General features: G+C 55.2%; 1 protein-coding gene across 1 annotated transcript; it reads right to left on the reverse strand.

Moving 5' to 3' along the window:
- Positions 1–7,834: 7,834 nt before the first annotated feature.
- On the reverse strand, positions 7,835–14,859 carry LOC308630943 (uncharacterized protein; the record flags this gene model as incomplete). Its single annotated transcript, XM_081261752.1, has 5 exons — positions 7,835–8,287; positions 9,272–10,511; positions 13,590–13,671; positions 13,732–13,868; positions 14,773–14,859. The coding sequence occupies 4 exons, from the start codon at positions 14,857–14,859 to the stop codon at positions 9,471–9,473; spliced, it is 1,347 nt and encodes a 448-aa protein (XP_081117878.1). The 3' UTR covers positions 7,835–8,287; positions 9,272–9,470.
- Between the last annotated feature and the right edge of the window lie 12,092 nt (positions 14,860–26,951).

Below are 26,951 nucleotides of genomic sequence, written 5' to 3' on the forward strand. Positions count from 1 at the left end.
CCAGGCCAAGGGGGACCCTGAACTTGCCCAAGATGCGGGACAGTGACGCAATGGCCCTCAAACTGCTCCAGTCCTCCCTACACCAGGCCCTGTGTTCACTCCGGGCCCCTGAATTCTTCAGATTACGGCCTTTCAGCAGCAGACTTCAACGTCCAGTAGCCCAGGCTCCCTGTGGCATGTTTTAGGTTTGGGTCTTTTTGTTGTTGTCGTTAGGGCTGGGAATGGAACCCAGGGCCTCCCACATGCTAGGCAAGCATTCTGTCACTGAGACAAGGTCTTGGCATATTTCTCAGGCTGGCCTAGAATCCACTATCCTGTCTCAGCTTCTAGAGTGGCTGGGATTGCAGGTGTGCACCACGCACTCTACCCTGGGGCGTTCAGTGGGCAGTTTGCTCCCCTGAGCATCTCTAACTGGTCTGGTTTCAGGTAGGATCATTTGAAGCTGCATCACAGAGAACCCAGTCCAGGAGGCCTTTGTGTGCCCTTCCACTCCCTGCATCTGGCTCCCTTGTTCCTCTGACCAGTTTCCAGTGACCTGTCCCTCCTCCCAAAGCTCTTTAATCCCTGCCTCCCTGAGTTTCTTCCCTCATCTCTGAGTCACAGGGCTCTTAGCCCCAAGCCCCTTCCCCTGCTACTTCCCTTACTACTGACACTGGTAAGTCACCTTCTGCCCCTAGCCCAAGCCCACCTTGCTCTATCCTGAGTCAGTAGGAATCGCAGGGTCCAAGCCTCCCAGTTAGAAAACCACTGTTCTGTGGGACACTAGGTTCCAGGAGCTGAAGTAGAGAATCTTGTTAATGTCAGGGGTAGCTGGGCACCAATTCAGGAGGTGGAGATAGCCCCAGCACCCAGTTACCTTCAGTAACTGAATGGGATATTATCTCAAAGTAAAGACTTTTTTAACAAAAGACTGAGGATGTTGCACAGTAGTAAAGAGCCCCTGGGTTCAAGTTCTCAGAACCAAAAAAAAAAAAAAAAAAAACCCAAAACATGTTGTTAGTGGCCATGCTTGCCCAACGCATGGGAGCAGCACACCAGTGGTAAACTGTGGGTTTTGGACACTCTCCATTGGGGAGAATCTCTGAGGAACCTGGAGAAGGTGGATGAGGAAATGGATCCTCTGAAACATGGGGCATCCCATCATCCGGTCACTGATCAAATGTCCCCTCCTCAGTGTTAGGAGGGACGTTAATCCTCATGTCATGGGCTGGGGATGTGGCTCAAGCGGTAGCGCGCTCGCCTGGCGTGCGTGCGGCCCGGGTTCGATCCTCAGCACCACATACCAACAAAGATGGTGTGTCCGCCGAGAACTAAAAAATAAATATTAAAATTTTCTCTCTCTCTCTCTCTCTCTCTTAAAAAAAAATCCTCATGTCACTCAATCCAACCACCTGCAGCAGACACCTCTCCTGTGCACTGCTCCATAGCCCTCGGTGTCAGGGCCCTCACTGCCTTGGCGTACTTTGTCCTGTATGGAATAGAGGCCTTCCATCTTTAGTATCGTCCTCATGGTCCTGACTGTGCCTGACCCTGAATGCCCTATGAAGACAGGATCCAGGGGCAGGTTTGTCCCCTGCTGAATCCCAATGCCTCCCACAGAGCTGGACACAGTGGTGTCCAATGGGTGTGTTGTCGGAATGCAGACGAAGCAATACTGAATGTTAGCCAAGGTGCCACCTTGAAGCCACCCACTCTAGGCTAAATGACATCAGCTCCCCCCCCCCACCACCTATGACACCATTTCTAGAACACTCTTCCCTTCCACCTGCTGTCACAACCAGGTGGCTTCCTGGCATGCACTTGGTCCTTCAGGCATGTCCTGAATGACATGGAAGTGGAATGGGGTGCCTACTTGCCTGGGCACTCTGCACGCTCTTGCACTGTGTCCCTGCACTGGACCTCTGCACTGGGCACTCTGCACTGTGCCCCTGCACTGGGTCCTTGCACTGGGCACTCTGCACTGTGCCCCTGCACTGGACCCCCGCAGGCCTTGTGTCAGCACCACTGTGTGGTGGCATCTCCCTGAGCCCCAGGCACACCTATAGCCTTCCCGTCCACAGCTGTGACAAAGAGGAGGGCTCCTTGCCACATATAGCAACAGTGCTATCCCTTTGGATGGGCCCTTGCTGCCAGGGGCATCTCGGGGTCCTAGGTTGAGGAGTGGGCAGCCCCTGGGTGAACCTGCTCTTGGGGCCTGGACGATGCCAGAGTTGGCCGTGGCTTGGTTTTCCCAGGAGCGAGACCTGCCCTCTCCCCAGTGCCCAAGCTAAGATCCCTAATCTGCGGTGCCTGCTGCTGTTGGTGGAGCCCCTTAGGCCCTGGAACTTCCAGAGCCTGAGGCTGAGCTTTGCCTGCCCACCTAGCTGGGCAGGTGTGGGCAGCTGTGAATACATGGCTGTGTCTGTATGTTTGTTAACTGATTCCTGATGGCTGGGAGGAGAGGACCCACCCTGTCAGGGGCTGTCAGACCTCAGACCCTAAAGCACCTGCTCCTTCCTGCCCCTCCTTAATTGTTTGAGGCAATTAAGGTCCACTCTTTATCCCAACAAAAAGACTGGGGTCAGACCCCTAAGGCTGCCTGCTGTCTGGCAGACTTCAGCCCAACTGGGACCAAGCCCCCTCTGAATTGGCAGGTCAAGGTCAAGAGAGAATGAGGTCCACAGTCCTTCCAGGAGGGATCTGGGGTTTGTGCCCTGAGACGGTTCCCTCCCCTGAAGGAGTTTTATGTTGCAGGAAGTACTCACCCTTCTCTAGAGACCCAGCCTGCCAGGAGGAGGTGGGCATCATTCCAGGCCTGGTGCAGTGGTGGGAGCCTCAGTGGGGTCCGGGATGGGGCTGGGTGTGGAGGGGAAGGCCAGGACTGATGCTTCCCACTGAATCCCACCACAGCATCTTTGTGACAGAGGAAACTCAGGAACTAAGGTCAGTGCAGGGCAACTGATAGGAATGTCTAGTTCTACCTGGGATGAGGAGATGGGCCCCGGGAAGGGGGCTTTCCTGGTCCCTGAGCCCACACACCCCATCCAGCTCGACAGGCTCCCCTGGGCCAGACTCTGTCCCAGCACACTTGGCTGCTTTAGTCCAGCTTAGTCCAGACCCATTTCACAGGGCTTACAGGGGTGGCCAGTCAAGGCCCCCGCCCAGATAGGACAAGAGGAGCAGACCCCAGTCCCAGACTCCATTTTCCTGTCACCTGCCTCCACCCACAGCGGGACACATGTGCACGCGTCACTGTGTTCCCCACGATGCTGGAAGTGTGGATTTGCAGACAGGGCTCCTTCATTGGCCCAGCCCTCTGCAGCTGCCCCAGGCCTTTGGATCCCCCAGAGCACACCTACACTGCCAAATAAAGCCAGGCCAGGGGTTCTAAAGAGCCCCAGACAGGTCCTCAAGTCAGGGTTGAGGTTGGGCTCTGACACTAGCTGGCTGGGTGACCTTGGACAGGTGGCCCTCATTCCTTGAGCCTCCCACTAGAACCCTTGAAGTCAGCTTCTGGCCAGAGAGCGCAATCCATCTGATCCTGGGAGAGTGGGCCCAACTGAACTGGAGCTGGGTGGGAAGGGACAGGGAGGTCAAGACCAGAGCCTGGTGAGAAATGCAAAAATGACCCACATGTAAATCAATCAAGGTCAATGCCTTCTCTTAGGAGAAGTCACACCCAGGTGCCCCAAAGAGTGCCCATGACTTGACCCCTGGGTATCTGTAAAGATAGGAGTGGCCTGGGCACCTGAAGGGGCATGGTGACATAATCTGCAGGGAACAGTCCAGCTGGAAGCCAGCCCCCCTCCTGTGAGCCCAGAGCCCTGTCCCTCAGTGAAGCTCAGTACTCTGTCCCAGATCACCCTACAGATGTCAGCATGTCATACCTCAAGCCAAGAGAGGAGTGCCTTTCAGTCTGGGGATGATATGGCCCAGATCCAGGAGGAGCTGACTGCTGCTCCCTCCCCAGGGACCACTGTGGACTCGGGAAGGGCCTGCGGGCCAGGCTCACAGGGCTCTTCCTTGCATGAAATACCCCGGGGTGGCAGGGAGCCAGTCTTGGGCCCTGTCTCCAAGGATGCTGGGTAGGGTGACACCAGCTTGGGGGAGGGGTGTTTGTTCCCCAAGGCTGCCACAGGCTGGCAGCTGGGCCACTGGGGCCCCAGGGAGACCCAGATGTTGTCCCTTTCAGCTCACTGCTTCCCAGAGTGTGAGCAGGGAGACAGGCGGCCATGAGCAGGAGAGGCCCCTCCTGATCACAGAGCAGTGAGGAGGGAGGGCGGGCCATCTGTTCCCCAGGCTGAGGGGCAGACTAGGCCTGGGGGGCAGCTTCCCAGGACCAGCAGACAGGGCCACCTTCTGGCCAGAAGTGGACTTCAGGGGTTCTAGTGGGAGGCTGAGTGGACCGCAGAGGAGCTGGATTCAGAACCCCACACAGAGAGTGAGCCTCAGAGGAACCCTGGCCTAGAAGGGAAGACCCCGTTGTGAGGCAGCTGGGGAGGGGCCGCCCCAGCCTGTAGGAGTGCACCCAAGATGCTCTAGCCCCCACCTGCCTGGCAGTTTCAAAGGCCTTTTTAGACCCTGGGCAGCAACAGAGGTCCCCACTGACTAGTCCCCCTCCCCCTCAGGGCACCTCACTTCCTGCCTCTGTACCTGAAGACAGTTCCCAGTCTGTCTCCAGGGAGGAAGCAGAGGAGTGGCAGACACCCCCCATCAGCAGGCTCTTGCTGCGCATGGTTCCATTCTACACCATCCCCCATCGAGGACACTTGACTCCGCCATTGAGCTCCACGATGGCTCCTTCCAGCCAATGCTGAAGCCACCCAAGCCCCTCTCATGTTACCATGAAGCACCAGAGCCCATCTGCCTCCCCACTGTCTTTCTTCATGGCTACACTTTGAAGGACATGTCCATGCCCCGGCCCACTTCCTCTTCCCTTCCTCATTGTTCAGTCCCATGGCTGTCCTGCAACTGTTGTCTGCAGCTCTGTGACTTCGCTGGTCCTCTGTCCTTTGAGATTCCCCCTCCCTGCTCCCAGGTGTGCCCATTCCCTGGTGTCCAACTTGGCACCCCTGGCTTCACTGCAGTTTCCTCTGTCCACCTGGGTCTTGATGCTGGACTTCTCCCTTCAAGAGTGGCAGAGGGTTGGGCCATTGAGTACCAGGGCCCTGGCATCAGATACCTGGGTTTCAAGACTCCTGGTTACCTGCCAGCTAAGTGGTCCCTCACCCCTTGTGCCCTCATGTCCTCAGGCATGAGGATGTAACAGTGAAGTGACCTCCCAGGCCTGTGAGGGTTTGGAAGCACAGGCACAGGGCAACTCTTGCTCACAGAAGAGCCAGAGGGCACTCTGCCTTCTGGGTCCTGGCACTGAGCTCTCAATGTGAGCAAGGGCCAGGAGCCCAAGGCTAAGGTTGAAGACCACTGCAGAGGGCCTCAAGCATCGGGGCTGACTTTGGAATCCCAGTGGTTTGAGGACACATCATGTGTAGCAGCATGTTGCTCCTCTCAGCAACAGGGTGGGCTGGCTTTGGGGGGCTGAGCACAGAACATCATGTTTTTCTCTGATGTTCCTGCTCCCAAGGAGATCAGATCCCCCAGCTCCAGCCACCCTCCCCTGAGCATTTCCTCCAGATCCCTGGGGCCTAAGGGGCGGGGGCTGGCAACAGATGGGTTAACCCCTAGCCTGGCTGGTGGAAGGACTGCTTCCTCACCATGCAAACCCTGGGTTCCCTGCCTCCCCTGAGCCCTCCAGCTGCACAGCCCTCCCCTCACATGCATCCCCCACCACTCCTCTGACTGAAGGGGACAGAGGGCTCCCCCAGGTGGCCAAATGTGCCACAGCTGGAAGCTGGGAGTCCTGTGAGGACCTGCTTCAAACATGTGGCCCCTTCAGCCCCATGAATACATCTACTTGGTCAGACCAGGTGTTCTGTTTGGGGATTTGGAAAATCAGGTCCCCTGGGCGCGCATTTGTGTTGGCAAGACACAAGCCAGGTGGGCTGCCCAGCAGTCTTAACAGTATTTTTAGCAGGCTCAGGGACTGCTCGCAGCCATTCTAAATGCTGCAGGGTCTTATGTGTCATGGGTCTCAGAACACAGAGACATGCACAGCACAGAAGCCCTAATAGAAACCAAAACACTCCAGTAAACTCTGTCATGGACCATATGCCTTCACCTCGCTCCCGGTATTCCATCCTGCTTCATTTACTTCTCACAACAACTCAGGAGGCAGGCACTCACATTTCCCCATTCAGCAGATGAGGAAACCGAGGCTCAGAGGAGTTAAATCCCTTGTCTGAATCATGCCGCCAGGGGAAGGCTGAATTTTAACTCAGATACACCTGACTTCTCACGAAAGGACACAGGACTCTTTTCACCTCAGGTGTGAACACAGCAGGTGTTCAGCCAGAGCAGTGGCCATGCCTGCAATCCCTGTGAATCAGGAAGCTGAGACAGGAGAATCCCAAGTTCAAGGCCAGCCTCAGCAATTTAGCGAAGCAACACAGCAACTTAGTGAGAGCCTCTCAAAATACAAAATGAAGCTGGTGCGGTGGGTGCACACCTGTAATCCCAGTGGCTCGGGAGGATGAGGCAGGAGCATCACAAGTTGGAAGCCAGCCTCAGCAACAGGGAGGTGCTAAGCAATTCAGTGAGAACCTGTCTCCAAATAAAATATAAAATAGGGCTGGGATGTGGCTCAGTGGTTGAATGCCCCTGAATTCAATCCCTGGTACAAAATAAAATAAAATAAAAAATGAAAAGGACAAGGGATGCAGCTCAGTGGTAAAACACCTAAGGATTCCATGCCCAGTACAGGATCCCCCCCCCAAAAAAAAAACAGGTGCTCATCAGGTGGAGTGACAGCAGGCCAGTCAGACCAGCATAGTGAACACATACCTGCGAGAGAAAGAGAAGGAGAAAACCAGCTTCCCTCCCAGGTTCATACAGGCACCTGCAGCAAAATGTGTGCAAGAAGACTTGGGCTGTGCCTGGGTATTAGTCCTTCTACACCACTCACACCCACACACCATTGAGTGCACGAATATCCAGAAATTCCCAGTGAGAGGCTGCAGCCCACCCTTGGTTTCCTGGTAGGCTGAGTCCCAGCATTCTGAGACCCAGCCAGGTTCTGTGTTCCTGGTAACAGTCACCACATGAGTAGGGGACAGATCCATGAATGTGGGCTCTCTCTCTCTTGCGCGCGCGCACACACACACACACACACACACACACATCTTCTCAACACAAAACCTGCTGGCCTCCTGAGCACACAGTCAGCCCACCGTGACAAGTATACCTGTGTCACCCCCTCCAAGAGGATCTCAAGAGAGATGGAAGGTGAACTGGCCCAGGAGCTGAAAATCCCTGCCGCCCCATTTTCATGTGGGCAGGATTAAGCTCCTGGGATCCAGACCCTGGGTTGCAGAGTATCCTTGGGTGGTGGCCTCCAGCTCTCCCAGGCTATGAAGCAGGTCTTCTACCTTCCCACTTTGAAGGTTGGCCAAGGCATGAAATGCCCAGGATGACCACCAGGGGGCGTGTGAGCATTGTTAATCCCTTCAGCCTGGTCTCCTAAAAAAACTTCATTTAATTCATTTCTAAATATGTATTAAGCACTCATTTTGTGCCAGGTGCTAGGACAGAAAAGAAAGATGGGGGAGGTGGTTAGGGCAAGGGAAGAGGTGTGTGCCTACAGTTTAGAGGGACTGGAATGTAATGGGGGGGGGCGGCTGGCAGGAAGGACTTGGTCAAAATAACAGCTAGAATGTACTGAGAACCAGCTGTGTTCTAAGATGTTCTAGATTTTTGGCATGCGTTAGTTAATTTAGTCAATGACTATGGGCTAGATAATTCGGAATGTCTTCTATTGTTCTACTATTGTTATTAGAGTAAGGCAGACAGACATGAGTTAAATCTCCTAGGTTGTCACAGGATTATAAAGGACAGTACAGGATGTGTGTTAAGTACTCAGAACGCTGCCCAGTTTTTATCATCATTCCCAATTTTCAGATAGGGACATTCAGGCACAATTAGCATTTAATCATGGGCAGGTTGGCTCCAGACGGTGGGCCTACTCAGGCACCATGAGAAAACTGGGGCGGGCAGTCCCAGAGAGGGGACAAGATCTAGTTTGTTTTTCACACAGCTGCAGGGTGACCAGCCTGATGGCAAGGGGACTAGCTAGCTAAAGCTGTCACCATGGTCCAGCAGTGATCAGGATGGCAGTGGATGGAGAGAAGACAGATTTGAGACTCATCCAGGAGGCAACATGGGGGGTCTTGGGGATTAGTTTCTTGCCAGAGTCCTGGGGAGGGAGGAGGCAGAAGCAGAGGATAGGGGAGAGTTAGGGGTGTGGGGGGCCCAGTATGTGGGCCCCAGACCTGCCCTCCAGCCTTGACCTGAGAGGTTCTACACTCCCAGGGCTGAAGATAAAGAAAGAGAAAGCTGCCCAATTCCTATGCCCATCTTTCCTGGATAGCCTCGGGATGGTGAGGACCAGGAACCCTCATACTCTGACTCTCTTCTGTTCAGGGCCTTGAGGATCAGGGATTAACCAGGATAGGCACCATAAGTGGCTCTCATCCCTCCTGACACTCTTGCCCATTGGTGAGTCCCTGAGACTCACCCACCCTTTGGGGGCGGCCAGTCCCCCAGCACCTGGGTAATGATAACATACCCCCTGACCTTACTAACAATCATGTGGAAGCTTTACTTTCAAAAAGCCCTCTCCTCTACATTTAATCTTCAGAGTGACCTGAGAGATAGGCCCCCATTATCGGGTTTCCAACAGCGGAAGCCACATGGCAGGTAAGGAAGGGGCTTGCCGCACACAGCTGCCGAGCTGGTGCCTAGACCAACCCTCTTCCAGGTCTTTTTTTGCTGCAAATCATGGGCTCTTCCTTCCCTGCCCCACCCCACCCCTTGCACTATCGGGTCATTGGTGGCCATCTGGGGAGATGGAGGCATCTGTCCCTTTCGGATTAGGATCCCTGTGCAGGCCTGGGGGTGGGGCCGCACCGCGGCAGGGCTCAGTCACCAGTCCAGCATGGGCTGAACCTAGGCCCAGCTTCGGGCCCCACCGGGGTGGAGGGAGGAGGGGAACTAGCTGGGTGAGGCCCAGGGCCTCACGTAGGGTAGGGGCGGGGTGGTACGTGCCTGGCAGACAAGTGGGGACAAAGAGGGCGCCAGCACACCTGGCGGCCGGCAGCCCGCGCCCGCCAGCCCAGATTCAAAGTGGAGCTGAGGCTATGATTGGTGGCCCAGCCTGGAGCCCCACCCCTTCTCTCACCTCCCAGGCCGCGGGCAAAGAGCGTGGAGTTGAGAGGCCTGGCTGGGGATGAGCTCAGTTAATTCCTTCTCGTGATCCCAAACCCTGCAGGGACTCTGCCTGGCGGCGTGACCCCCGAGCTGCCAGGCTCCGGCCATCTCGTCACCCCTCCCTGGGCAGACCTTCAGCCCGCGGCCTTCTGTGCAAACTGGTCTTGCCCCTAGCCGGCCTCTCGAGAACCCCCTATTCTCAGGCCGCTTTTCCAGTCCAGGCACCACCTCGGGACAGCTTCCTGGGCCACTGTCACTTTCCACGTGGGCTCCCTGGCCCTCTCGTGCCCGTCGAGCCTCCGCACGACGCTGCGGCCCAGGCCCCGCGACCCGGTGCGGGGCGCCGACGGCGGCGGCGTGGGCGGGCGGGGCTGCCGCGGGGGGCTCGGGTTTCGGCCGCGAGGGGCGGGGCGGGCGCGAGGACCCGAGGCCGCGGCCAATCGGGCCGGGTCCCGACTCCACCAGCCGCCAATCACGGCCTGGCCGGACCTCCCCCGCCCGCCGCGTCCTTTGTTCCCGCTGGCCCCGGCGCCCGCCGCTGCCCCCCCCCCCCCCCCCCGGCCGCCGCAGGTCTCGGCCCGGCCACTTCCGGCCCGCGCGGACCCGGCCGGGGGACTCCGCCCCACCGCCTGGCACAGCCTGTTAGTGGCCTTGCACACTCGTGTGCTCGTGGCTGCCCCAAGGGGCTCGGGAGGGCGGAGCCAAAACCCCAGAAAAGGACTGTGGGGAGTCTGAACTTTGACCCTGGGTCCCGGGCTACCGGTGTGCACCGGCACCTGGGCAGCGGTCCAGCCTGGGCCGCGGCTTCCCTCGCTCTCACGCCAGCTTACTTTTGCTGGGCTGCCTTCCCTGCCTCGTGGATGCCGAGCTGGCCTTGGGGACACAGCCTCTGCGAGGCCCCTGAGAGTCGCAGGTGCCTTCCTCCGGTTCTGTCCGGCAGCGAGCCGATGAAGGACAGGGAGCCCCGTGCCTGGCAAGGCAGACCACAGCGCTCTCCCTGCTTGTCCATGCAAGGGACAGCAAGCAAGCAAGCAAGCGACAAGCCCGGTCCAAATGCTTCCCTGGACACACACACCTGCAGGCCCAGTCCTGATTCCAGTTGAGACCGAGTGGAGGCTCACTGAGTAGAGCTGCAGTTTCTCACGATGTGAAATGGGAACAATTACTGTATTGGTGTCAGGTTTGGTTTTGTTTTTAATCCCAAGTCGGGCCTATGGTAAAGACCAGAAGAGCTAAAATGCGAAGACCAGAGTGACTGGTAAGGAGCTGGGCACGCCACGCACTTGCCCTCTGAGAGCCTGCCTGGCTCCAGTTCCCAGATCCAGTGGACACTCCTGCTCTCCTTCCCCCTCGTTGAGATGCTCTCTCCCTTGACCCTGAGCTTCCACTCAGGACTCTATCCTCAGCCTCCTTTTCCTTATTCCCTCTACCCTCTGAGAGTGCGTTGACTCTTCTGATTTTCCTGCCTCCCCTCTCCCCTGGGAGACTCCACAAAGGCCTTGAAACACCTCAAACTCAGAAGTCCTCACCACCACCCCACCTGCCCAACTGCTCTGTTTCTGTGAAGGAATCACCATTGTCTAGGAGAGACCTGCGTGTCATTGCCCTGCCATGGCCCCACATGCTCTGATGGAGTCTGGCTCTTAGACCCAACCTCTTCTCCCAGGGCCAGTACCTTGGCTCCCTCTCTCTTACTTTTGGCCTGGTCTCTGCCTCCACAGTTCGCAGGGCCCACTGTTGAAAGAGTCCCTCTTCCTAATGCCCTCAGCATCCAGGCTCAGCTCCTGACCGACAGGGACTTGCCATCTAACCCTGATTGTTTTCCTGTCTCAACCACAGGCACACAGGATTGCTTCAGTTAAAGCCCTTGAGGTAGGTTAGGCTAGTGAGTGGGTCCACCTGCCTAGGGCCCCCTAACAGAAGCAGTGCTGAGCTGGGGACGGGGAGGGAGAATCAGAGGAACAGCTGAGGCTGGGTGGGGAGCAGACTCACCCAGTAAACGGGCCCTACAGACAGGCACACAGGGTGAGACCTGGTTCTGAACTGGCCACTTTGTGACTTTGTCTTGGTTACTCACCCTCTCTGTTTCTCCTGGTGTCCCAGAGGAGTTTAATATGGCAACTGGAGAATTTAGGGCCAGAAATGGGCAGGGTCTGCCTCCTCTCCAGGGGATTCCCCAGGGCCCCAGCTTCTAAATCACCTAGGTAAGGGGAAGGGCAGGGAATAAGATGGAGGAGCCAGTTGGGAGGCATTGGGGAGGAGGGAAGGGAGCTGAGGGGGAGGGGAGACACACAAAAGAGACCAGCTGCTGTTTGCACACAAACCCCAAGTTGATAATGAGTGGAGGGCAGGGGCTGCTGGGAAATGGCTTGGCAGAAGCTTCTGCCTAGGATGGTGCCCCTCCCTCTGCCACCTCCTCAGGGTTCCCAACCCACACCCAGAGAATGAATTTCCCCCCAGGGCAGCATCAAGGGAGGTCAAGAGGGCCCAGTCTGAGTGATGTGGCCCAGTAGCCCAAGGTAGCACCCATCCTGAGCACAGCCTCAAAGTCCACTGGAAGGGCTTGTGCCTAATGGAGCCCAAGGTCCCCCAAGCAGCTCCGAGCAGGCCCAGGTCCATCTCTGAGCTCCTGGTTGGAATTAAAGCACTTGGAGAGGATCTAAGAAGAGGGAGCCTCCTAGGGAAGAGGCCCGGGAGGGTCTTGTGCCCAGGCAGGACCTCCCCCAAGCAAAGGGATGTGGGGAGGCCAGTAGGCTCCTCCTGCTTGTGCCTAGAACCCCAGTAATGCCAGGAGGGCTGCCTGTGGCCCATCGGACAGGATGCAGAGGAACTAGCCAAGCAAGACCAGTCGGCACCCAGGGTGTCAGCAGTGGGAACCCCACCACCCTCTGCTACCCCCACAGTGAGAGTCATGGAAGGGTTCCCCTCCTGTGGCCCCTGGGCCTGCTCTGCTCTGTGCCAGTGTCTCCTGACCCTGGGGGTCTGGCTAGCCTGTTGGCATCCCCCATGCCCACAGCCAGCTCCTGCCATGTGGGCTGTGGATGCAGCTGACAGGCATGCTTGTACACAAGCACGTGCTCTCCCTGCTGCGTGTGCCAGCCTAGCAACCAGGAGGGGCTGGCAGCTCCCATCGTCCCTGCCAACACCTGCTCCAGGAGAGGGGCGGCCTAATGGTGAGACCGGAGGACAGGGCTGACGCAAATGAACAGTGTAGGGCCTTGGGCTTCTGTGGGCCCATCCCCAAGAAGCCAGGGGCTGAGGTTTGTAGGGAGAAAACCTAGGGGAGGGGGGTGGAGCAAGAGACCTGGGCAGGGCCCGGCAGGGCAGTGGCATGGTTACTGTGGATGCCCTGTTAGCACTTTGTCCTTCCCTGTCACGGCTGGAATGAGACTAAGTGCAGGGAGGGCAGAGACAGGGGTCCAGAGATGTGGGGGTGCTGGAAAAAGCTTGGAGGGGCAATAGGGGTGCAAGATCAGAGGTGTATGAAGGGGACTGACTGAAGGGACTTGAACACCCAAGTGAATGGGCAGCGTGTCCTGGAGTCAGTGGGAGCCATAGAAGATGCTGTGAGGGAGCAGTTGGTGGACAGGGCAGTAGAATGACCACAGCCACAGTGCAGTGAGAGGAAGGGAGGGCTTCTGGGTGCAGGGATCATCGGCAGCCCTAGTGCAGGCAATACTGAGGCCCAGGAGTCACACAGGTTGGGTTCCAACCCTGACAGTGACCCTTTCTGAGCCTTGGCTACCTCTGCTGTTTTGGGGCAATATGATGACCTTCTGTAGAGTGGTGACTTTGCAGTCAAAGTCAGGGCAAGGTGTGTCCTTGAGTCCAAGCAGGGTTCCAGGTGGTGGAGGGAGGGCCTTGGCCTGAGCAGCAGGTGCTAGGGCTGCAACTGAGGCTGCTGGAGCAATGGTGGGCAGAGGCAGGCCACTTCAGGCACTTCCAGAGCCCCCCTGAAAGGCCTGGGCACCCTGGAGAAAAGCTCCCCCTCCAGATTCCAGGTGGCAGCAGGACTTGATATCAAAAGGATGTCGGAGGGTAGAAAGATAAAGCCGTGCCTCCCCCCTCCTGGGCGAGTACGCAGGCGCGTGCCTTGTTACTGAGCTCTGTGAGCACGTGCGCAGGAGGCGTTCCCTGGGCTTGATTTCATAAGTAGGGACTTCAGGGGCACTGGGCCTAAGGATGGCAAGTGCCCTCCAAGATCCCTGTGATGGTGCTGAGGATGCCAGCTTGGTGCCACCCAGTGAGGGGACCAGGCTGGCGGGGGCCCAAGGCCTTTCCCCACCCACCCTTCCAGCCACAGAGGAGGCATTGATGGCACAGAGGTGCCCAGAGGCTGCTGCAGCTGGCGTGGCATGGGCACCGCCAGGCCTTGGGAGGGGGAGTCAGGGTGATGTGGCCCCCAGGTCACCATTGGGCAGGCTTCAGGACCTAGGTGTGTCCTTCTGGTCAGCACGGATGCCCTGGTCAGCACGGATGCCCTGGTCAGCACGGATGCCCTGGTCAGCACCGATGCCCTGGGCATCCTGGCTGGTCCTCACGTGCTTCTGTGCTGCAGGTGGGGGTGCCTGAGTCAGCACCCACATACCTCTGATAGGAGAACCATGTGCTTCCTTCCCAGGGTGTTCAGAGGGTGCGTGTTCACCCTCAGTGGACCTCCACCCTGCCCAGATGTCTTCAGTGTCGCTTCTGCTACCAGGCAGAATCAGGTCACCTGTGCCAGCAGACCCACCCCTTTGGCTCAGCTTCCCACCACTGAATTCCAGGGACCCCAGTGCTCACACCTCTCCCTCAGATTCTGTGCTGTCCACTCCCTCCATCCCATGGCCCCCACTTCTTCTCTCAGCTTGCCTGCCTGTTCAGGGCTGGCTGCCCCTCAGCCTGGGCTCCAGATCTCCTCCGGCCCTCTACCTTTGGGCATTGCTCCAGGTTATGTTAAGACCCCCTAGGTTCCCCCTGCATGATATGGGCCTCTCCAGTGCGGCTACCACTTCAATGAGCATGCTAGTTATGGCTTTCACAAGCAAAGTTCCTTAGAGGATGGAAACACGTTCAGTTTTTCCTCCCTTTCTGGTAGGCCCTGAACAGACACCACAGTGGACTGTGGACAACTCCGTCCCCACCAGCCTCCCTCTGGCTTCCACATGAGCTGCCCCCCAATGCAGGCTCAGGTAATGAGGCCCTGAAATGTTCCCAGCAAGCCCTGGAAGCTCCGTTCACACCCCACAGGGCTGACCCCTGCCCACACTCACACAATGCACACCCACGCACACACAGAGAAGCATGTGCACACCACACTCGAACAAGCAGAGGGCCTCAGATTCAGACTTGAGTATGTAAACACACCCGCTACACGGACATGTGCAGACACGGGCACACACGCGCACACACATGCACCACACACACGCACGCACACACACGTGCACCACGGCACCTAACCCGGCATCCTTAGACACACCTGCACACACTCACCCACTCTTCTACAGGAGAACGCTCACTGGTACATCGCACCTGGCCCACATGGGTGGCACACAGGTTGATGAGCCCCACGGCTGCCATCTCTTCCCTCAAGGAGCCCCCAAGCCAGCAGAGGGCGCCCGAGGTTCCTTTCCACCAGACCAGCCACCATGGTGTGGAAGAGCACGTGGTGGCCACCTGCTCACCCAAGCCAGGTCCCCTTTGTTCCCCAGGTCCCAGGATGAGGTGACCACGCCTGGGGATCGCCCTGCAGCAGAGTCCTGCAAGCTCTGCTCACCTGTGCTAGTCTCAGCCCAGAAAATGAGCCTGGGACCCCATGGGGCAATGAGAAGACCCAGGTTTCAGGCAGGTGCCCAACATGGAGGACTATTCCCCCCCAGGACTGTGTTGCCCCCAGGGCCCTGCAAGCCCCGACCCCTCAGGAACCTCCACCCAAGGTCAGACTGGGGGAATTGCGCTTCCCATTTCCTCTTCTTCCAAGAGTTTGAAAAAGAGCCATCCCCTGGGAGGGACTCCTCCCACACTGAAATAGGAGGGAGGACCCCACAAACACCATCATTCCCCCCACTAGTGCCCAGCCCTCTGAACCCGTGGCTGCTGATGGGGTGTCCACCCCACCTCACTGCTGACCTGAGTCCTGGAGATTATGCAGGACAGTAATTCCCGACACACCTACTTCTTACAAGAGCCTGGGGCAAGTGATTGAGCCTTCTGAGCCTCCCCTTTCTCGCCTGTGAATTGGCACCCTTGACAGCCCTCTCTTGCAGGTGGCCTCAACAAGGAAGGGGTGTGGAGCTCTGGTTTGGGTCCCCTGTGAGTGAAAATTGATTGCTGTCCCTGGTGTGATTCCTGTGTACTAAGTCCTTTTCAGGGTTTGGACCCCAGCAGAGACTCATGCATCCTGTGGTCACTAGACCCTGGTATGTGAAGGAGGTGGGGTGGGCAGCCAGGAATGCCACATGTGTAACATCAGCAAACAGCCAGCCTCAGAGAGATCCTGGCCAGACATCGGCCTTGTTTTCCAACTGATTTGTTTCTCTGGGACTTGAGTTTCTATTCCTGGTAGGCCGAGCTCTCAACTCTGCCTTGGCGGATTATGGTTCCTCCTCCTTCAACTGGGGAATAAACTGTCCCTCCCCATTCACCAGCACGCCACATCCCCTTCCCAGCTGTCCCCCCATAATGAGGCCCTTTGTAGCTCAGGAGGGGGTGCCTTTATCTCCTCTACTCCTCCAGCTCAGTCAGACCAAGGTTGAGGGTCTGTCCTCCCAAGGGTGGGTCCTCAGTCGCCCCCCTGGACTCCTTGCTCAGTGGTCCCTGTGCCTGGGGCTCCAGGCGGATAGCTGCTGGCTGCTCTCATCATTAGCAGCCCCGCCTCACTCCAAGTGAATTAGCTGGTCCTCAGGGAACAGACGCTGGGGCCTGCAGGCTTCTGGCACTGGCCAATGATTCATTCACCACAACCTCACCCCCACCAGAGGCCAGTGGCACCCCTGCCCCCAGCCCACCAGCCTGCCTGGCAGTCAGGCAGCAAAAGTCTGGTGCCCAGAATGGCTCTAGCTGCCAGTCCACCTGCCCCAGCATCTGATTAATCAGGCCGCTGGCCCCCACCCCCCACTCCATCCCTCCCTTGTGCAGGGCTGGTCACTCTCAGTCTCTGTCTGGCCTACCCTGCCAGGCTGTCTCTCCTGTTCCCCTAGTCCCTTGGCACCTTGAATGGCCCAAAGGAAGCCCCTTGTCCTCCCGCCCCCACTGTGTCTTCCTGCCCCCCTGCACTGGAGCCCTGGGAACCACTAACTGGTCTTAATGAGAAACAGGGCTGCTGGGCGGAGGCAGGCTCAGGCTTATCTCCTGGGGTCTAGTCCCTGCCGGCCTCCAGCATGGTTGAGAGGCAACCCCTTAGTCTATGCCACACAGGCCCCTAGGAATCTGCCACGCTCCCTTGAATTACCCTCTCTTCATTTTCATTTACTAAGTAGGAGATGGGTAGGGTAAGAATGTGTTGGGAGAGAGGGAGTAAACCCCCTTTCCCCCATAGCAAAGTGGCTTCTCTTCATCAGCTCCTGTGACTCACACTATGGCTTAGAAGCTGCCCTACGGCAGCTAGAGTGCAGCCTCCATTTATGGAGGCTGGAAGACCTAATTCCAAACCCTGGCCCTTGCCCTTGAGCTCTTGTCTCTGAGCCACAAGGTCTTCATGATCGTGGGGCTGATCCCCCTCCCCCAGCTTGGCTCTGTGGACTGGGGTGCTTATCTTGTGCAGGGAATGCAGGATGTAGAGAGACCATGCCAATGGCGGCCTCGGCTCTTTCTGGGGCCTCCTTACACATGTGTGCAATTTCCCCTGTATTGTTCTATAATCCTTGATGTGTTGTTCTGTAATTGGTCTCAAATGGCTTCATCCTAATAAACAGCATCTGCAGAGCAGTTTACAGTTTTCGAAGTGCTTCGTCCCCCTCCCGTTCCCACCTTTGACAAAAGAAACTGAGGCTCAGAGAGGTTATCAATTTCTCTAAGACCACACAGTGCAGAGAAAGCAGAGCTCACCCATCCCCAGCTTGTGAGGTCTGCTGGTCTCCCGGTCCACTGTGTCCCCAGGTCCAGGCAGGGGAGTGCAGGGCAGGAGGGGCCTCCCAGAAGGCAAGGAGGCTCCTGGGATGCGAAGGCCATGTGGGGGGCACCTCTCACTCATCACAGCTTGGGTTCGAAAGGAGCAGGCTGCCAGTGAGACCCAGGTGGGTGCGTGAGTGTGTGTTCTGGGTTGTGCAGGGTTGGGGCTGAGACCAGATGATCCCAAAGGGCAATTAGAGAGGGATTTTGCCTGCCATGGAGGGATGTGGGACTAGGTTAGCTCCACACGCCCTTTCAGTTTGAGACTTAGGTGACTCAGAAACTTCTAGGAAATCACTGGACTAAATGAAATGCCTCCACCTGAGCCAAGGTTCCACTGAAGTTGCCTGTCGTCGGCTTGCCTGCTTGGCCTGTTCTGCTGTTCTTTCTTGGTGGTGTTCAGCAAAGGGGCATCAGGAAGGTGCTTGGACTTTCCCAGCCACACAGTAAGTGAACATGGGGATGAAGACGGCAAAGCAAGGGGCAAGAAGGGACAGGACAGGGAAGCCTGGGGCCCCAGGGGTCTAGGGGCTTGGAGGAGTGATCAGCCAGGCAGGCCCAAATCCACAGGGAGCATTCTACCTTTGAGTCCCAAAGCAGAATGTCTCTGCCTGGAGCAGTGTGCTTTGCATCTGAAGTCCTTGCATGGAAGACACTTCCTCTGGGAAGCCCCCCAGGGCTCAGGCAGAGTTCAGTTTGCTCTGTCCTCTGGTCCCCCTGTAGTGTCCCTCTGCACACACACAGTGTGGCCCTTCTGCCTGTGCCTATCTCCCCGACTGGGTGGTGAGCAGGATAAGGAGTCTGTATGCGTGTGCGCATGCGTATGCACATGCTCAGTTTGAAAAGTTAAATAAGAGTTAGGCAAGATGGCAGGAGCGTAAGGTGCCCAGTGATCCAATCAGTTGAGCTCAGCAGTCCAGCAGTTTGAAGCCAGCCTGGGTAACATAGTGAGACCCTGTCTCAAAAATAAAAAATTAAAAAGAAAAAGAGAAGAGTCCAGGGAGACTAAGCCAACACCAGTGCACCCGCAGGCCCAGCCTTGAACCCGGCCCAGGGGCATTAAAGATGCCGGAATGACTGTCCACATCCCAGGCCCTGCTCATCACGCAGGCGTGAACACATGTCGGCCACACATGGAAACAGGCCACCTGATGCGGAATTCATGGCCACGCTTGTACTGACAATGACATGCACACCAGGGTGGGGGACTAGACAGCCTGCTCCAGAGAAGAGAGGAGAAGCTGCCAAGGTCAGAAGACTGGCCCCCTGTGCTGCCCTGTGCCTGGCTGTCCTGCTTTCTAGGCCTGAACCAGGTCTGTCCCCACAGCCCCAGGGGGCACTACTGCTTTGTGCCTCTGTCTGACTGGGCAGGGAAGGCTCCCTCAACTGGGGGGGAGCCCACAGTGACCAGGCACACTGGGCCCCCAACACCCTTTCCAGTCTTTCTTCCAGACCAGCCTCTGACTTCCAGCAGGCAGCCCCTGGCTCCTGGGTCTTCCTACCGCAGGCCTGGCTGCCTGTGGTCAGATAAAGATTCAAGTCTGTGCAGAGGATAAGTAGGGTAATACCGGCATGCGCACACAAACACACGCAAGAAACACCCCTGTAGTCCTGGGCTGTGGGGTCCTGGAGAGTCTGCGTCTCGTGGGAGTTTGGGGTGAAGCTGGGCACTCAGGAGGCCAACGTATCCAGCAGCATGGGGCCCATGGGTCCCTGCGTGAGACAACAAGATAATTGAGGGGTCCTGGGAGAGGGATCCACAGGCAGGACCAGAGAGGCTTCAGGGCAGAGTTGGGTGACCTCAGAGTTAATAGCACCAACCACATGGCCACAGTTTCTTGAAAAGCAACAGTCATGAGCTTTGAATGCCAAGAAGGGATGTTACCACCAAGCTATAAATTGTGTGCTGCTTTGTCACCGAGATGTGAAAAGTTTCCTGGAAAAGCTCGAATGCCCCTCTTATGCAGAGCAGTTTGACTCCCTTCCTGCCCTCACTGTAGCTGTGGCACACCTGGTACCAGTTTCATGTGCTCAGTAGGCTCCACAGGGCAGTTCTAAAGGGTTCTAAAGAGTTCTAAAGGGATCCCTCCCGCTTCTGCTTTAGCTGGGGATTAATGAGACCCTCAGTCTGTTCCTTCCCCAGGGAGCCCATTCTTCGAGTGAGGAGTTGCTGGGATAGGTAGCGTGCTCTTCCCAGCCTGCCTTTGGATTCTCCAAGGTACCAGCCTAGGCCTAACCATGCAATATCCAGGTTCATGGTTCTAGGATAGGGCCAGGGACTCTGTCAGGTGCCCAGTGATCCAATCTCCTGTGGCTTATTCCTGGCCACAGAAATGGGAGCCACACAGTTCCTTCAGTCTGACCAGTGTGCTGGCACTCTGGGGTCATTCCTGCCTGTCACTCCAGGAGAGAGCCAAACCTGAATTATTTGGTATGAATGTCATGGACAGAGGGACATGCAGAATGACTACAGATTTTTCACTTGTCCTTAAATGAACTTTATTATCTTTTAGTCCCTAAAAGGACAAGAGAATGCTATCAGAGAAGTGAATGTTGGAGGGCTGGGGATGTGGCTCAAGCGGTAGCGCGTTTGCCTGGCATATGTGCGGCCCGGGTTCGATCCTCAGCACCACATACAAACAAAGATGTTGTGTCCGCCGAAAACTAAAAAATAAATAAATAAATAAATAAATAAATAAATAAATAAATAAATAAAAAGAAGTGAATGTTGGGGGTGTAGCTCAGGGGTAGAGAGCTTGCTTAGCACACATACGCCCTAGGTTCAAGGCCCAGCACAAAAGAAGAGAGACAGAGGAGGGGGGGGAGAGAGGGAGGGGGAAGGGGAGGGGAACAGGTGGGGAGGGGAAGAGGGAGGGAGAGGCAGTACAAGAAGGAAGGCGCAGAACATCTAAGCTGGGCCCAGGTGGGGGATCCTGGGAAGGGCAACCACTTACAGAGCCAGGGAGGGGCAAAGCCAGGCTGGCGCTGGGCAGCATGCATTAACCATGCCTTTACCCCCACCAATGCCCTCTGGCAACCTTGATTTCCTCTTCTGTAAAGGAGGATACCTTTCTTGATTGATGTGACACTTAAAAATAATCTAACCTGTGAGAAGATGCTTTAGACACAAAGGGCTCTGGTTTGGTCAATCAATAACTACTTTCATGAATTTAGGCCTGGCTCTAAAGTTTATAGAAATACCTAAAGGAGATGGGCACCATGAGACACACCTGTAATCCCAGTGATTTGGGAGACACAGGGAGGAGGATTGCAAGTTTGAGGTCAGCCTCAACAATTTAGTGAGACCCTAGGCAACTATCATGAGACCCTGTCTCAAATTTAAAAATATAAAGTGTTGGAGATGAAACTGAGTAACTCAGAGGTGCAGTGCCCTTTGGTACAATCCCCAGTACCAAAAAAAAAAAAAAAAAAAAAAGAAAAGAAATACCTAAAGGCAGGCTAGAAGTGGTGTTGCCTAGCATATGTGAAGCCCTGGTTCAATCCCTGTTAAAACACACACACACACACACACCGCCCCCCCCCCCCCACAGAAATATCTACAGGATGACATGGGGGAAAAAAATCACTGAAGAAGCTGGGCTAAAGCCGGGCATGGTGGCACACGCCTGTAATCCCAGCGGCTCTGGCAGCTGAGACAGGAGGATCCTGAGTTCAAAGCCAGCCTCAGGAATTTAGTGAGGTGCTAAGCAACTCAGTGAGACCCTGTCTCTAAATAAAATAAAAATACAAAATAGGGCTGGGGATGTGGCTCAGTGGTCGAGTACCCCTGAGTTCAATCCCTGGTACGAAAAAAAAAAAAAAAAAAAAAAAGAAAAACAAAAGAAAGAAAGAAAAGGAAAAAAAGAAAAAGAAAAAAGAAAAGCTGGGTTGAGGAAGACAGGCTAGAAAGCCAAGGTCATGGGGGAGGGTTAGTCCTGTCAAACTGTTAACCTGTGGGATCTGCAGCTGCAAATCAAGGCTAAGCAAAAGCTACAACTGTAAGACCTGGAGGGTCTATGGAAAATAGGGGCCTGGGGGTGTGGCTTGGTGGTAGAGTATGTGCCTACCATGAAGGAGACTGTGGGTTCTACCCCCCTCCGTGCCCAGTACCACACACAAACAGAAAAAGAAAAAAATAAATTATTCAGAAGCCCAGCTTTTCCTGGTAATATAATAATAGGTGGCTCGTGATTATCAAGAGGTTTATTGAATCTTCTTCTTTCACCTCCTAAAGTTGTTATTAGTCCCTTTTACAGGTGGAGGTAAGACACTTGCCACAGCTCCAAGCCACAGAGGTGGGGTTGGGGGAGCAGTATTGGTGGTCCCTCGGCCCACACAGGAGGGGAGTGGTCCATCCACCAAGCAACACAGCCCTGCTGAGGCCCCAGAGGAATCTGCCCTGTGAGTTCCCTTAAAGGAACCGAGTGCAACATTGTGTTTACTTCTCTAGACCCAGAGCCCAAGAGCAAGGCCACAGGAAATGTGAGCTTGGAAAGAACTTTGAGGCAGATGCTACCCATTGTCTACTGATGCCAGGAAAAGTCCCCGGGCGCTACTTTTTAGCAGGCTAACTTTCTTAGTTTCTGGTGAGCCTTTGGTAATAAACAGTTGCGAAGTATCCTTCCTCCAGATCATCAAGTCCCACCTTTCATTTCTAGCTTAGACATGGTGACGCAAGCCTATAATCCGAGAGACTTGTGAGGCTGAGGCAGGAGGATTACAAGTTCAAGGCCAGCCTCAGCAATTTCTCCAAGCCCTAAGCAATTTAGGAGACCCTGTCTCAAAAGATAAAATAAAAAGGGCTGGGGGTGAGGGTTGGGGTTGAAGCACTGGGTTCCATCCTCAGCACCACATAAAAATAAAATATTGTGTCTATCTACAACTAAAAAAAAAATTTTTTTAAGGGGGGCGCTGGGGGTGAGGCTCAGTGGTCAAGTGCCCCTGGGTTCACTCCCCAGTTCCAAAATACAATACAAAACAAAAACCCCAAACCTTTTATTCCAACTAGAAGTCACCCATCTGGGAAGCCCTCTTGCCCTCTGCCTCCTCAGAGGCCTCTGCTGGGGAAGGAGGAGGGCCACGGCATGAAGATGAACTTATTATGGCTCAACAGAGAAACCCTGAGATCAGATCTGTGATAAATGAGGGAATATGAGGGACAGTGCTGATGGTGGTAGGATTGCTTATGACAGGTGACATCCTCACACACACACCAAGAGCCCAGGAGCCTGCAGTCCGGGTCCAAATCCCAGCTCTGCCAACTTACTAACTGACTCTGGGCAACACTCAGGCCCCATCTCCCCTCTGTGTGAGCCCCCCTAGGGTATGTCAGAGCTCAGGCCTGGCTTAGAGCCCTGTCAGTGGACAGCGCTGCCAGCCGAGTTGGCAGCCTCTGCTATTTACACTCAATGCGCAAGGGTTTTAGCGACACCATTTATGGGGACTGAGTGGGGCAGGCCTGAGTGGGCTCCACCACGCACCATGCAGAATGTCCCTGCTGGGAGCTGCTTGGCCTCTTCCCCTGCTCTCTCCCTTCTCACCTTGCTCTGGCTTCAGGACTTGTCATCCCTCGCTTCTCCTGGCCACTCAGGTCTGCTCTGCTGAGTTTTTAGAATTGATCAGCCAAGGGTCTGGGGACATAGCTCAGTTGGTAGAGTGCTTGCCTCGCATGCACCAAGCCCTGGGTTCAATCCCCAGCACCAAAAAAAAAAAAAAAAAAAAAAAAGAACTGGTCAGCCAGGGCCCCAGTCACTGAGGAGAAGGAGAAGGCAGGACTTGTGGCATGGAGATCTGACAGTCAGGGCACCAGGATGCTATTCCTGACCACAAGCCATGTTGTTGGTGACCTTGGTCAAATCTAGCTCCTATTCTGGTCCCAAACCCTCCTTCCCATCCTCTCCAATTGCAGGTGTTCAGGGGTATACCTGTTGGAAGTATGGCTATTTTTTTTCTTCTCTCGTGGTGCTGACATGACACAGTCTCAACACCCTGGGAAGGATACTTAGTGAAATATCAGGCCCATTTCCCTTTGACACAGAACCAGAACACATGAACTGAATGATCATTTATTTTCTTTCTTTCTTTTTTTGGTACCAGGGACACTTAACCACCAAGCCACATCCCCAGGCCTTTTAACTTTTTGAGACAGGGTCTCACTAACCCACTTAGGCCTAAGTTGCTGAGGCTGGCCTTGGACTTGTCATCCTCCTCAGCCTCCTGAGTTGCTGGGATTACAGGTGCGTGCCACCAGATCCAGCAAATGATCATTTCTTGATGAAGTATGGCAGAACCCATAAGAAAAGGGTCACACTGAATGGGGGACACAACCAGACATACCCTTGCCCAGGCCCAGCTCACAGGGCCTGCAGGGATGTAGGTTTCCAGATGATGGGAACCAAGTGGGAAAGGGGGGAACTACTTAGAATCACTGTCAATCAAGCCTAAGAGTGGGTCCTCCTGTCCCACTACTAGGACAGAGGGAGGAAAGAGACACTGAGATGGAGGAGAAAGAGCACAGAGAATTTCCACTATTGCCAGTGACAGTTTTCTATGAAGCTGAAAGCTTTCAGTACCCAAAAGCTGGGGTTCCTGGCTAAGGATGTTTCTTGACTCCCATTTCGCACCGCTCTGAGACCTTGCATTTTTCCATAAAAAGGTGCCGGACGGGCCTTACCTTTTCTGGCAAGACTTTCATTCTGGGGTGAGGCCAAAGGCTGTTTGGAGATTCTCCTATGGAATCATTCAAGTGAATGCCTCACTTTCTTCCTGTGAGATTCTCAAAAACGCTTTTGGAAGAGAGACCATTTTTTTGAAAGGAGCCTGAGAAATCATCCCTTTGTTCCAGAGAGGCTTGCTTCTTTCACCTGGACCTAGAGACAAGTGGATCTGCATGCTAGGACCTGACTGAAGACCCTGATGTATGAAGGGCAGGTGAGAGCACTCTGGGGAGGGGACGGGAGGTCCCCATCCCTGCATCACCCAGCTCGCTCAGGGATCTCCCTGAACACCTCCATCCCTCTTTGCCACGTGCATACCAAATGCTCCCTTTCTCCCAGCTTCATCACCTGGTTCTCATGACAAAGAAGAGCACAGTTGGAGTGGGAGGCTGTTTTTGGGTTGAGGACCACAAGGACCCTTCTCAGCAGTGGTTACAGATATCTTCAGAGATGTCATTTTTCCCAGAGTGTGCATAGTGACTGGACTCCTGTGACCAATGTGTCCTGGTTTGCCCAGATTTCTGGTTGTGGTGCTGAGAGCTCTGCATCCTGCAAAGCCTTCAGTTCCAGGAAAACAGACTGTTGGTCACTTGGTAGGAGAGTGAGAAAATCCTCGCTGGCCGCATGTCCCTTGTGTGCTCTGCCCTTGACCCATACATCTTCTCTCCCCAAATAGGGTGGCAGCAGCTATTCTGCCAGGGGTGAGGGTAGAAGAGATCTACCTGATACTAAGGAGAAAGGAAGCTCCAGCATGTCATTGAAGCTCCTCAATGTCAAGCTCACGTGAGCTGGGGCTGATGGCCTGGCATGGGCACACAGACCCTCAGCTGGGTCCTCTTCAGGGCTCTTAGTCCTGCTGGGCTTCCATGTGGGGCTGTGTGGCAGGAAGGAACAGGTGAGGAGAGGCTCAGGTAATTTCTTCTTGCAGTGCCCTGAAGGTAACTAGGCCCTTCTCAGGTGCAGCACTCTTCAGGCCTCTTCAGGCGGTTGCCCAGGTGTGTGGAGGCTCACGTGCTCCCCAGTCAGCACCTTCCCCTGCTACCACGAGGCTGGGCCTGCCCACTCACAACCATAACCAGAGCTTAAGCAAAACACCCACGGGCTCAGCTATGCAAATAGGTGCACACACAGGAGGGATGCCGGGAAGAGGGCCAGGAAATGGCGCAGGCAGGCACAGGATTCCCAGAGACATGAAAGGCAGTGCAGTGCATGTGCAAGTGCTGAGGTGGCTGCCATGTGCCTGGAACACTCACCTCCCCCAGCCTCCTTACCTTGCTTGGATAATCTCACATTGGTCCTCCACAGGCCTTGGCACCCTTTTGGGGACAGGCATCAAATATCAAGAGCATTCCCCACTTTCTCACTGCCAGGCAGGGGCCTCCAGGGCGGCCATACCTGTGTGGGTACCAGGAGCCAGGCCTCTGGCCCAGATCCCTGGGAGGACATGCAGGCCTGGGCGTGCTGTGGGAGGGAGCAGCCATGTGAGGGGGGTGGCTCACTCTTACACAATCCCGTTGGGCTTGCAAGGCGGGAGGGTTGAAAGGCGCCTGGCAGCTCCCCAGGCCCTGACACCCAGGCGAGGAAACCACAGGCTGAAACTCCTGGGCTTCCGAAGGGCGGGAAGGCAGGAGTTTTGAGGCCTCCTTCATGGCTGCCTCTCAAGACTGCAGCATTCCTGTAATGCAGGGGGCTGCCAAGCTTGTTAGGAACCAGATCACAGGCTTCAAGAAACTCAGTTAGGGACTGGGGTTGTAGCTCAGTGGTCGAGCACTTGCCTCGTACATGTGAGGCACTGGGTTTGATCCTCAGCATCACATGAAAATAAATAAAATAAAGGTAATGTGTCCATTTATAACTAAAAAACAAAAACACAACTCAGCGGGGACAGTGCTCTCACTTGCACGGAACATGGGAAGACTCTGCTGAAGACATTGTTCTTTCATCGAGTCTTTCAAACACCATAAACCTAACCCACTTAGGTACAGATGGCAGCTGGAAGAGAGTCCTGAGAACACTAGTTTCCCTGGATGTGGAGGATGCTATTTTCAGTACTTTCTGAATATTAACTCATTCAGTTCCCACAATAACTCTGCAAGGTAGGAACTATTACTTCATTTCCAGTTTTTGGAGGTGAGGAGGAAGCTGGCCCAATTCTACATGGCTGGCATGTGGCAGGACCGGATTTGAACCCAGGCAGCTTGAACCCCCAAATGCATTGTCTGATCTTTTGGGAATCAAGCAGAATTGAGATGACCCATTAGGAATGTGTTGGAAATGGCTTAATAGCAAGCCTAGGCTGCAAACTAAGTGCCTACAGGACCAGGCAGATCGATGTGAGTGAGGCTGGTAGGGAGAGGTCTGTGGGGTGGCTGTGGAAGAGTGTTTAGGCAACCCAGAGGCCTCCCCGAAAACTCCCTGAAATCAAACTTGCCTGTAAGCCATTTGGGGCCCCTGGCTTAGAGCAGCTGTGATCTAAGTGCAGGGTATCTTGGCTGAACAGGTCCTGAGCAAGAAAGGCAAGCCACTAGGGCCCACTAGAGCTCATCAGCTTCTGGGTCACAGGAGGGGGAATGCTAAGGACAGATCATGGAAGTACCTGACCTCCTGTCTGTGTAGCAGCAAAGGGCATAAGAATCACTAGAGATGGAAGTGACAAGGGACAGGAAGAACTACCCAGTCAGAAATAGCCAAGAGCAACCTGTCCCTGGAGGCTTCAGAAATAGCCAAGAGCGACCTGTCCCTGGAAGAAGCCTCAATGTCCCCAGCGTTACCATTGTCAGATATCACACTCCTAAGGCCTGGAGGTCTACTGAGTGTCTTCTGCTCCAGGGCTCCTCTAACAATGCA

Source organism: Spermophilus citellus (genome assembly GCF_964194105.1).
Source record: "Spermophilus citellus genome assembly, chromosome: 11".
NCBI lineage: Eukaryota > Metazoa > Chordata > Mammalia > Rodentia > Sciuridae > Spermophilus > Spermophilus citellus.